Source organism: Dendrobium catenatum, unplaced genomic scaffold (assembly GCF_001605985.2).
Source record: "Dendrobium catenatum unplaced genomic scaffold, ASM160598v2 fragScaff_scaffold_801, whole genome shotgun sequence".
In the NCBI taxonomy this organism is placed as follows: domain Eukaryota; kingdom Viridiplantae; phylum Streptophyta; class Magnoliopsida; order Asparagales; family Orchidaceae; genus Dendrobium; species Dendrobium catenatum.
In genome coordinates, this window is record NW_021319263.1 from 34,687 (window position 1) to 47,676 (window position 12,990).

At 36.4% G+C, this 12,990-nt stretch overlaps 1 protein-coding gene and 1 pseudogene across 1 annotated transcript in view; both read right to left on the minus strand.

Annotated features, from left to right (window-relative positions):
* Positions 1-12,990, minus strand: part of LOC110112771 (alpha-terpineol synthase, chloroplastic-like) — a 31,467-nt gene that overhangs the window by 15,591 nt on the left and 2,886 nt on the right. Inside the window, 2 exon segments of the mRNA XM_028696661.1 lie at positions 11,840-12,075; positions 12,370-12,600. Coding sequence (XP_028552494.1) covers positions 11,840-12,075; positions 12,370-12,600 — 467 coding nt within the window.
* LOC110114335 lies at positions 2,635-4,986 on the minus strand (annotated as a pseudogene).

Consider the following 12,990-nt stretch of genomic DNA (forward strand, 5'->3'; position numbering starts at 1 on the left):
ATTTAATTTGGTGTATTCTCCTTAGCAAAAGAGAGAGAGAAAGTGAGAGAGAGAGAGGTGTGAGAAAGGAAGAGAGAGATGACAGCGGGGAGAGAGAAGGAAGAGGGCATGACAGCAAAGAAAATGGGCCAAATTTTATAAAGGAGCTGGGTAATGATCAAAATTAGTAGAAGGAGCATATATTAAAAAAAATTTAATTAGGAGCAAATACGCCAAATTAAATGGTGGAGAGAGAGAAAGAAAGGGGGAGAGAGAATGGAGGAGAGAGAGAGAAAGAAAGATATGACACCGAAGAGAGAGAAGGAGAGGGGACATGGCACCAAATAAAAAAAGGAGATGAGAGAGAGTAGAGAGAGAATTTAAATATTAATTTATAATAACTTATGATAATTAATAATTTAAATATAATTATTTAATTAATTATATAATTTATATTATATTTACTTTAAAAAGGGAACAAGCCATTTAATATGACGTTGTTGGAAAATCTGATCTAAGTAGACAAAAAATTCACTAATTACAGGCATAAGAGATCGATCGGTAGCAAATAGTAGTGGACAAAAATATACCATTTAATTAATAGGATCATAGAAACTCCTAACTATAATGCTATGTATTACTCCGATTTTAGAAAAGGCTGATCCACAAGACACCTCACAACTTGTAAATGCATATAAATAGGGCATTGTGGTGTGGTGTAAAGGTGCCCCATCTTGTATAAGACCAAGTAATAAAAGGAAATCATATTTCGTGCCTCTTCTTCCTCATTCTAGTTCTAACAAGTGGTACCATAGCCTCATTGAGGCGATATCAAGGAAGAAAGAAGGCATTCTCCTAATCAAGAAGAGGAAGGTGGTGGCACAGCTCAGGCGTTTAGTCGGCCATGGTACATGGTTCGAACGGTGTGAGGTGAGTCTAGCTTAAGGCCGCGGGGCAAAAGCGCGTGAGGCGTGGTGTAGGAGGTAGACTTGTGGGGGTGTTGCACGGATCGGACATCAAAGGCGAGGCTGATAAGGTGCGATATGTGCGGTTTTGCTTAAGGCAGGCTAGACCTAAAAAGGGTGTGGGAAGCTGACGGGGAGCGTTAGGAGCTAAACATATGATGGAGAGCGAGACGGTTTGTTTTCGTGTGTGAGCAGGTGCTTGCCGTGTGGTCACGTGGATGATCAGGAAGAACTGTATGAGCCGACATTATGCTGTCAAGGGAGCACGCGTGCATAATAGGGGACAGTTACTTCACAAGAGTCGGGCTCCCAGTGCAAGAGGCACGGGAGCCGCTGTTGTTGCGCCGCGATCCCAAGTAGGGTCGTGGGGTAGGCACAAGATGCTGGACATCACATGGAGAACTTGTGCTAGGTGATTGTGTGCGGGCACAATCTGATTGGCGCAAAGGAGTCTATGCAGATTGGATGCGAGCTTCGCAGCCGAGGAAGTTGCGTTGGTCATGCTGGAGGCATGCAGAAGATTGCACGGGCTAGCTGGGTAAAGGAACTCAGAGATGCGACAGGCATTTGTGGAAGAGCCGTGTACATGTGGTCGTGGGCTATAGCTGGAGCAGCCAAGAGGGATAGTGTAGGGATTACAAGGGCTGACATTCATGTGCGTCAGATTGGGCTACTGGAACACATACATGAAGGTGTTTTGCGTAATTGGAAGTCACAGGTTTAGGTGTAGCTTCCTGGTCTGAATGCAGGAAAACTAGCAAATGGATTTGATGTGTCTAAGCAGTGGATCAAGAACCTCAGGATTAAACAAGTGGCTTGTATAAAGTCATAAGGCAGAGCGCACGATCGAGTGTTCAGGGAAGACTAGAAAGATGGAATGTGTTCGATGATAGAGCTCGAGCATGTCGCACAAGAGTATATGTATGGGCTAGAAGCACGCAAGAGCATGCAATGCACAAGGCACAAGCATGCAGATCAAGGGAGGAACATCAACGAACGCAGGCATGCATGGTTTAGAACGCGTCGGAATGCGAGCTTGAGCCATGGATAAGAACTCATAATAGAGGCCATTCACGAGATCGAACTCACTTCACTTATAGGTTGTTTGATTGGCTAAAAAATGAATGCAATACAAAAAAAAACATAAAATTAAAGGAATGCACTGTAAAAGAAAATATTTTGGAATTATTTAGATGAAGATAAAATAAATGCAAGTGAATGATTTTTTTAATTGTTTTGAAATAATGAATGTAGTGTAAAGTCCGAAAAAGGCAGCGGTCAGCAGAAGAGGTGGCAGTGGTGGAAGTGGCGGGAGGCAGGTGGTGGTGTTGGCCGGCGATGATGGTAGTCAGCAGCCAATGGTGATGGTGGTGGTGGCTTGCGATGGGGTGACTGGTGGTGGTGGCTAGTGATCGGTGGTTGTGGTGAAAGGCAGTCAAGCGAGCTAGTTTGTGCTGTAAACAATTTTCGCTCTAAACTGAACGAGTTTAATTTACTTCAAAAATGAACTAAAATGATTTACAATTTATTTAATTTACTTTATTTTGTTCCACTATATATTCCAACCAAATATAATTTCAAAACCTATGCATTTGAAATACTCTAACCCCTTTGTATTCCAACAAAACAGTCCCTTAGCCAAGACAAAAATTACTTTAATTTACTCCACTTTGTATTCCAATCAAACATATAAAATTTCAAAACATTTACATTTGAAATACTTTACACCCCTTTGTATTCCAACCACACAGCACCTTAGCCAGGATACAAGTATAGTGATACAAGTATAGTACTGATACAATCGATGAGAGAAACTATATTTTAGAAGCTCTGAAAAGGAAAGCCAAGATTAATTGAACTGTAACATTGGTCTAGTATTCAAATTTATCTTGCAGGAGTAGCCAAGGCTTTGAGTGGAGAAGCCAAGTTAAGCGTGATGCCAAATTTCTCCTTGAGATCCAAATTCTCAGGCAGAATTCCATCAGCCAAACTCCATTCAAAGGATTGAATGAGCGAGGCCAGCATGAGCTGAACCATCCGAACACCAAATGATATTCCAGGACAGATTCTTCGGCCAGAACCAAATGGTATGAACTCAAAGTGTTGCCCACGAAAATCAATCTCTCTTTCTCCCATAAACCTCTCTGGCACAAAGTAATTCGGGTTCTCCCAAACTCTTTCGTCCCGACTTATGGCCCATACGTTCACCAGCACCTGACTGTTCTTCGGCACCAGGTAGCCATTTATCTCCGTCCTCACATCTACCTTGTGAGGTAGCAGAAGCGGAGCTGGCGGATGAAGACGGAGGGTCTCCTTCAGAACTGCTTGGAAAAACGGTAGCTTTGAGATGTCCGACTCTTCTATTTCTCTCTCGAGTCCGATGACCGATTTGATCTCTTCTCGAGCTTTCTTCATCAGTTCTGGCCTGCGAAGCAATTCTGCCATCGCCCATTCCAATGTTGTCGAAGTCGTTTCGCTTCCAGCGATAAAAGAATCCTAATTAAAAAAAAAAATTTCTACTTTTAGCAAATAGTAAAAATTAGGAAATTAATCTCAAACCAAAAAATTCATTTTTTACTCCAAAATATATTAATACATCAAAACGCAATAATTTATCTCCAACCAACTTCATTTTCCAATACAAAAAAAAATCATAATATATTCTTTCTCATACTTCATTTTATATATTTGTAATCATAACTTTTATTTATACAATTTTTGAATTAAATATATTATAATTATTAAAAAAATATTTTTTGTTTCATAAAATAATTTGAAATATTAATATGCCCTAAACAAACAAATATTTAGTTAATAAAATAAAAATTACATTAGAACATATAAATCTAAGTATTTAATTATGTAAAAAAATATTTAAATTTCTAAAAAATAAGATATTTCTAATTTTTTATTTTTTAATTAATAATAAAAAATTTGTAAACTTGAATATTTAAAACTAATAATTAATTTTCGAGTTAAAAAAAGAAATAGCTAGTGAACAGTGCGACATCAATATTGACATCGAACTGTTCACCCAAAATCAAATAACGACAAAAATGCCAAAACGGTTGGAGCAACAGAAGAACTGCAAACAAATATATGAAGTTCTATTGGAGATGCCCTAACGCAAGCAAAATAATCAAATAATGTGATTAATTACCAAAAGCAAGCCATTTATCATTCGCCTGCTAAGCTTGGAGTTATCTTCTTGATTTAGTTGAACAAGCACATCCAAAATATCGTGATTAGTTCTTCTACCTTCTTCGGCCGAGGTTGTCAATCGATTTTCTACCATTTTATCCAGAAAACCATATAACTTATTATAGTAAACCGCAGAACGGCGCCTTCTGCCTTGAAGATCCATTGGAGCCAAGAAAGGGAAGAAGTCGGAGAGGTTTGGTTTTCCGGCCTCTTCCATTAACCCCCAGATCAAATCCTTTAACTCTTGTGCGGATTCAGATTTTAAATCTATCATATCAATAGATAAGAAGGTGGTTGATATTAGATTGAGCACAGTGGAGAATGCCGCCAGCCCAATGTGCACGGCCTCGCCATTCTTCCCCCTTATATATGCGACAAGTTCATGAATCTTTCGTCGACGAAGCGGTTGGGTTGCATCGAGAGACTGTGAGTTTAAAAGATGGGTCTTGGCGAGACTGCGGAGATACCTCCATGATTGGTTTTGAGACGACCATGCTATCGAGACCTCATGGTAGCCAAGGGATTGCAAGACATCGGGGACTTGTCGGCCGGAGATGGAGTGCTCTTTTGTTTTAAGGACTTCTTTTGCCGAGCTTGGCGAGGAGATGACGATTGTGTGAATGCTGCCGATTTTGAGAGACATGACTGGTCCATGAATTCGAGCAAGACGGGCTAAGGAGCAGTGGGGATTTTGGCCTAGCTCTAGTAGGTTGCCCAACACCAGGAGCGGCCATGGCCCGGGAGGAAGTGGTAAATCCTTCGATGATCGACGTCTTAGGAAAATTATGGTGAGAGCTGTGAAGAACGCTGACCATAGAAGATAAAGTCGTATCTCTTCCATTATCTTGTGCGAAGGTGAGAATACTTACGAATGAGAGAGTGAGAATTTTTATAAGCTGGGGAAGAAATGAAATGCCCATACGGCCTTACATTTGCTATTGCATATGATCGGCCCGTGAAGTGTTGGAAATTAAACTTAATTTGATTGCCTTCTCATTAAAGCACATAATCTAGAAAAATCTATTGAAGAAGATTCTAAAAATAGTAATTATTAGAAAAGATTAGAATATGCATTTAATATCATTTATGATAGAAGATATGATAATACACTAAAGAGATATTTGTAATTATTAGATCTAAATGTATTGGCATACTCCTAATGATATACTACTAGTATAAATAGTGGTGGCAAAATAGGATAATTGGAGTATAAAGATGAAGGCAATTCTTGGAGCGCATGACGTTTGGGAGATTGTAGAGAAAGGCTACGATGAGCTAAGCAATGAGTCCGTTCTATCATTTGTTGAATCTATAATAGGTTGTTAAAGGAGATTGTGTGCGGGCTCAATCTGATTGGCGCAAAGGAGTCTATGCAGATTGGATGCGAGCTTCGTAGCTGAGGAAGTTGGGTTGGTCATGCTAGAGGCATGTAGAGGATTGCACGGGCTAGCTGGGTAAAGGAATTCAGAGATACGATAGGCATTTGTGGAAGAGTCATGTACACGTGGCCGTGGGTTGTAGCTGGAGCAGCCAGGTGGGCTAGTGTAGGGGTTACAAGGGTTGACATTCATGTGCATCAGATTGGGCTACTGGAACACATACATAAGCCGTATGCATGCCCTATGGGTATTGTTCCTTCAGAAATTTACATTTATTCTCAAACACAAATCTGGCAATCAAAATCGGGTTGAAAACTCTTTAAGTCGGTGAATGACACTCGTCACTCAATTGCAAATAGAGCTCGCTGGTCTTGAATGCATGAAGGCACTTTTTTTTGAAGACCCTAATTTTGCAGTTATATGGAGTCAATGCCACTTGCTTCAACCTATATACAATTATTCACTGTGACATGGATATATTTTCAAGGCAAATGCTTTGTGCATACCCGACTCTTCTTATCGCAGTAACTCATAAAAGATGCTCATGCAGGTGGACTTGCCGCACACCTGGGGAGAGAAAAGACTATCTCCCAATTGAAATAACATTTTTTCTAGCCTAAACTCCATCGAGATGTCTCAAGGTTTGTTGAGAGGTGCACTATTTTCCAAGAGTTCTAAGGTACAAAATAGAACACTGGGTTATACAAGCCATTGCCTTTTTCGGACTCCATGTGGGAGGACATTACCATCGATTTTATCTTGGGGCTGCCTAGAACCCAAAGGGGTGCTAACTCTATTATGGTCGTGGTTGACCGTTTCTAAAAAATGGAGCATTTCATCTTCTGTAAAAAGACCTTTGATGCCGTTAACATTGCGCGCTTATTTTTCAGCGAGATTGTTCGTTTACATAGCCTCTCATGGAGCATAACATCCGACCGAGATGTCAAATTTGTTAGCCATTTCTGGCGGGAACTTTGGAAGAGACTTCATACAAAAATCAACCCGAGCTCCGTGTACCACCCCAGTCTGACGGCCAAACCGAACTGGTCAACCAAACACTTGGAAACATGCTGCGATGTTTAGTTTAGGGACATCCAAAGCAGTGGGAACAATATCTCGGTCAAGCAGAGTTCGCCTATAACTCGATGTCCAATCGATCTATAGGGAAGTCACCTTTCACAATTATTTATACTAAATCCCCTAACCATTTATTTAATATCGCTATTATGCCAAAATGTGCTAATACCTCCGCAGCCGCACTGACTGACAATTATCAAGCCATACTTGATGAAGTTCGAACGAAGCTCATTACTTCTAACTCCAATTATAAGCAAGCAGCTGATCTCCATAGGAGATACGTCTCCTTCAAACTTGGAGACCTTGTAATGATAAGACTTCGTAAGGACAGATTTTCTCCTAGGGCATTTTCCAATTTAAGTCATCGTAAGTTTGGTCCCTTTCCAATACTCAAATGTATCAAAGACAATGCATATGTCGTAGATCTTCCGGACCATTTATAAACTTCCAAGACATTTAATGTTGTAGGCATTTTCCTGAATCACCCGCCCGATGACATGTCCAACATGAATATTCAGGTGGAACCTGAAATTTCAGCAGCGGAGGGCACCTGATGTGGTGCAGCTTAGGCCTAAAGGAGGTGAAGGTGTTGCAGCCACATTCTGTTATCTGCAGTCCACTTTACACATTCTTATTTCTTTTTCAGTTATGCAAAAGTAGTATTACCTAGTCACTATTTTATTAGCTTTCATTAGTCAAATATCCTTTTAATAGTTTTAGCTTTATACAAATAGGTTATAAGAAGGAAGATATTAGAATACCCAAGTTTTTCCTATTCCATTGCCTTGTCTTCTCATTTTCGTTGTGCAGGTCTTCAGTAACTTCCTTTGAGTGCTTCCTGCCGACCAGTTTCCACACCACAGCATGTAGCTGATATGTTTGCTAATCTTTTTCGTTTGTCTAAAGACACATTCGTCATATTCTGCAAATCCATAATGATGGAATCAACCTTCAGAAAATTACTCGTCCAGGCATCCCAATAGTAGCACTACCACCTAGGCGTCACAATTATGTTGAACGAGATAGGGGACGAGCATCAGTGATTGTCGAGGTAACTTATTCTGAGGATGAGGGCAGTTAGTTTAGTCCAGATCAGCTTACTGATTCAAAAGGCAAGTTCACCAATCCTCGTCGCCGGCGACTGAACAGATTTGATCGACATCAGGGAGAATTCAGAGTGAAATTGGACATTCCATTTTTTGACGTAAAGGTGCACATTGATGACTAACATCTGATAATAATTGACGGGGAATGTTAGAAGTATGGAGATCATGGTTAATTGTGTTTTCGTATATTGTTCTCCTCGTAAGAAGAATGGCAAGCATAATATATTAGTGTTTAATGAATATCAGCCATTAATTTTTTTGCTAGTGTAGAAAAATGGTTAATAACAAATCTTAAAAATTAGGAGGTAATGGGAGATCGATCTGATCATTCTCTTAATAAGAGGGGAGACTAGATAATCAAGAAAATAGGCACTAAATTTCAGTGGCTAGAGGACGTTTCTCAATGGAATGCATTAGGCAATGGTAAATAGTAATGTTGAATGTTGAATGATAGTGGGTGATTGATTTAGAAGTTCTCCTGATGGGTGGGGAGATCAGGAGACCAATAACATAGGTTATGCAGTGCATAATTGGCCTATTACAGTATTTATGAAAAAGAGTAATGATTAAAGTAATGTTTTTATGTGCTGTAACATTAAAATATATTGTGGTATTGTTGTATGATTATAAGTTGTTTATTTATGTTGTAATACATGCCATGAAGGTGTGCAAGTGTAGATCTTGAAGGTTTCATGAATCAATTTGGATTTTGGTTGTAATTTGGACTTTCTTTAAAATTTGGTTATTGGTTTATTTTTTTTCTTTAGCAAAATTAACCAAACCAAAAACTCAATTAAACTAATACTTTCAAATTCTAAATCATTAAAGTTCATGAACTATAAATTGATAAGCGGTAGAAATATCATATTTTCAATACTTATTTAAATTGGTTATTAGTTAACAAATTCATTAACTAACTTATCCAAAAAAAAAAAACTAAATGCACACCCTTTGATGCAACCCAAGGCCACTAAGTGGAAGTTATTGTAACTATTTTCAGTGGAGAAAGTTGTTGGGTGTTAATGAATAAAGTGTCAATTAGGATAGAAGGATTAATTTTGTTCTATAAGATGCATAAAATGTCCATTTTATAGGTAGAAATAAGGTTCTTATAATGCACCGCCTAGGTTAACTTATGGAACCCCAATGTTCTATGAGGTTAGGGATAGGAAGAAAATTAAGGAGATTTTGAGTTAGGAGTGGCAATGAGGGCATCACCTTTTGTTGTTTGGGGTTTTTATGGGTAGCTTGAGGAAGTTATTGGGTTGGATTAACCCCTAGATGCACACCATTGGATAATTAAACACACATTCTAGCAAATGTTAGTTTATTTTTATTAACAGTTAGGGTATTAACCCCTAAAAGCACACAAGCCCAACTGAAAATTTTAGAAATTCCCAAAAGATTATAACAAAATAGAAGTAAATTCATGATTTTAATTAAAATAAAAGGAGAAGAGATTTTATTATGCGTTGATATAAAATATGGGAAATGAAAGGCTTTCTAAAGGAAAACCAAGGTTCCCCATCTAAACTATGTCATAATCCTTTTCGCAAGTTAACTTTAAGTGGAAGAAACCATCATTCAAAGTAAGATGTTGGAAGTACCTTTAAGATTCCAAGCTATTCTATCATTTTTAAGTAGAGCATAGTAATAAGGTCTCTTACCAAAGAAGAACCTGACCAATGTTAGGTCAACGGAGATCTCATCTAAGTTAAAGATAATTGCTATATCTAACCATTGAATAAAGCTAATAGTTAACTCCTTCAAAGAGAGGTTCTATTTAATGGGGATTCCTCTCTAATTGGGGGTTTGCCCTAGGCCAGGGATAATAGGAGTTTGGTGAGAGAGTGATACTTGGCAAATGATCTTTTAAGTGTTGGGAAATCTTCAGGTAATAAGTTAGGATGAGCATTTCATTTTAGATTGTATCCCCTTGAGGAGAAGATTTGTGATCAAGAGTACCGAAAAGTAGGAGTTTATGGAGGATGACAATACTTGAATTTTATTAGAAGCCTTTCTGTGGTGGAGGGCGATGGTGGGTATTTTATGGAAGAAAGGGGTAATTCTCTAGCCAAAGTTAGAGGAGGAGAGAAAGAGAGAAAGAGAGAGAAGTAGATGATGTAAAGGAACTGCAACTCTGATTAGAGAAAGAAGAGGGAGAGGTAGTTAACGATTGAAGAACTTGCTTGAAGCTAAGGAAGAAAAATCATTGAGGATCTCCTATCCAAAGTATCACAATAGTGTAAGAACAATTTTAGACTATGCCATAACATATAAATTTAAATTCAAAATATAAACTTCTATCCCATTGCATCTATAATAGGCCAATTTTAGATAAGTAGTTTAACTAATAGATTAAATGTAAATATTAGTATTTATCTATAACTATTTTTTTAATTATTTATATTGTATAAAAATATTTCTCAAACTATTAATATGTTAACATTAATTTTCACTATCTTCTATGACATAGATGTCTTGAGATCATTATATTAATAATATTCCCTTCAAAATAATAAAAAAATAGATATACCTATTAATTGAACTTTAACTTCAACTTTGAAGAAAAGAAAAAAAAAACAACTTTGATTGGCTTTAACTAACTAGTCAGCATGCTAACCAAAATTTCACATTATAATAAAAGCAAATATATTTTAAACAATACTTGTTTGTCTATTTTCTTACATAAACAACAAGAAGCTATGACAAGATTTTAGGGACAAATGGTTCATGAAGATTAACATCTTTGACAAAATAATATCAAATACTAAGTAGATGAATCCCTAATTCCTAGTGTGATGGGCTTAATTAGCAAAGAAATTATTTTATCCCTAGTCTCACATATGGGTTTTCCATACCCATCTCCATGCTGATACATGCATTGTGACATTCTAGGAAGGTTTAGGGCATATCTTTTGAAAGAATCCTCTAAGTTGAAATTAGAAATATATTCAGCATTCAACAACTTCCAATATTTTTTAATTAAATGTCTTATATGATCCCTTGCAACTGATTCTGAAACTTTTGTCTCATTCATATAGCATTGGATCGATTTTGGTACATCGCCTCTTTGAAGCTCATCCTGTATCAAAAACCCAAAAACTAATATAAACCATCCCTTCAGTCATAAGTTTGTTATTGATGCATGTTATGAATATATATATATATATATATAGTATAATAACATAATTATATGTACTGTTGATGTTCCTAAGTCATCATAAAGTCGTGAGACCATAAACAAATAAAGAGTAACATCAATATATAACTCCAAACTATTTAGAGCTTCTATAGTCAAGTCTTCACTTAAGCAATAAGCTGAAGTAAGGATCAATGGAGCAGAAATGGAAAGCCATGCATTTTGCATGTACTCGTTTATTGTGGGAATGCATCCTGTATAATACCATATTGCCTCCACTTAATATGATTTGCATAGATCTCCCCACTATAACAATAAATAGAGAAAATATTGCATTAGAATTATTTGATGAATATATAAAAATAATGATGCAATGATACCAAAATGGCTCACCACTTGCTTTAGGTGGGAAAGAATGTCTATTCCCTTTTCTATTGAAATGGTGCATGCGATATCATTCATTGTATTGAAAAGTGCCAACAAAGTTGTCTTCATACAAGTTCAAACTTGTTGGGATTCAGCGATTTTCCATCTAAGATAGAAAAATTATAAAACATGAAACAAAATTTTGAAGAGCAAATTGTGTGATATGTTATGAAGGATTTCTTGAAAAATATTCAAAAGAAAAATAACTTTTATTGCCTCTCAATATATGTTTTACTAAATCAAAATATTTGAAAAAAATTGTATAGCTTTCTTACTCATCAACAACATTCATAAAGAACACAAGTTCTTCTAAAGAACCATACACATCATAAATATCATCAATTGTTGTAATGAGGCAACCTAGTTTGGTAATCTCCTTCCTACATCTCCAAAAGCGTGGCTACATCCCTCATACCACAAAAGTATGATTAATTTCTTAAATTACATACCTAGATATCTCCTTGAGTTTCTTCTTGTAGATAGTTTGTACAATGTTGAAATCTAATTTAGCAAACTCAAGAAAATAGCGATTCATGTTCTCTCTCATAAGCATCAATAAACCACCTAGTGTGCAACCTTGACATTCTCCACTATAAAGGAAGCTCCAAGGCATGACTTATTTGTTCAACTAGTAGAGGATTAATAAGCAATGGTTCCTTAAGAGAATTACTTAAATGTTTAGTTGTAAATTCCACTGCATTAACTAGATCATCCTCTCCTTCAACAACAAGATATGATGCCACATACAAACTTAGCATTCCCTTTACATCATTCATAATTTTAATATTGAAACTTCTAACCAAAAAATATTCACTGCAAGATGAAATAAATATTATTTACACAATTCCTAAAGCTTTATAATTTCAATAATGAAAGGAAATAAAATTCAACTTTCACTTTAGAATTAGTGTTATGTTAAAATATCATGAAAATAAACTTAAAAGTTTAAAGTAATATATTTTTAATTGAAGAAAATGAAGTTTAAATTTTAAAGTAGTATTAAAATAAAGTTTGATATAAAGATTTGAATGTATTAAAAAAATATAAAAGGTATGCTTGCCTTAGATTTGAAACCTTAATGTTGTATTCCCTTAGAACCTAAAGGGTAAACTAGAACAATGAAGATTATTTTTTATTATATTGCTCAAGCTTCCTAATGATGAAGCTAAGAAGCTTAGCACATTCTTGATATCACTCTCAAAATTATATGAAATCCCAAGCAGGCATAATGCATCCATAATCTCAAGTAGCTCAACAGTATCATTTTGCTTGTCATAATCAATCAAATGCCTTGTTTCCTTCTTTAAATTCTCCCATAAATCAACCTATGTTGCATCCCGTGATATATAAAAAATGATCATTATTGATAGTTAACAAACACATCTAAGAAGAAAAGAAATCAAAGATATGCTACTATTTACAGGCATACAAATGTAATTGGTGGGCTCGATTTTTGAGATTTTACACTTACAAGCAACCATCATTTATTTTTAGTTGCTTAGGAAGAAACAAAATATTGTGATGGATTTTTGGTAAGTAAGGTCACCAACCCAGCATGTATCAAAGTAAGCAATAAGTAAAGAAGGGGATGTATTCAACTAATGAAGGAAGTAATTAATGAAGGGTACTTTGTATATAATGAAGGATGTGAAAAAACCCTAACATACTAGATAAAGCGAAGTACATCAATGAACTAACTAATATAGTGTATTGTA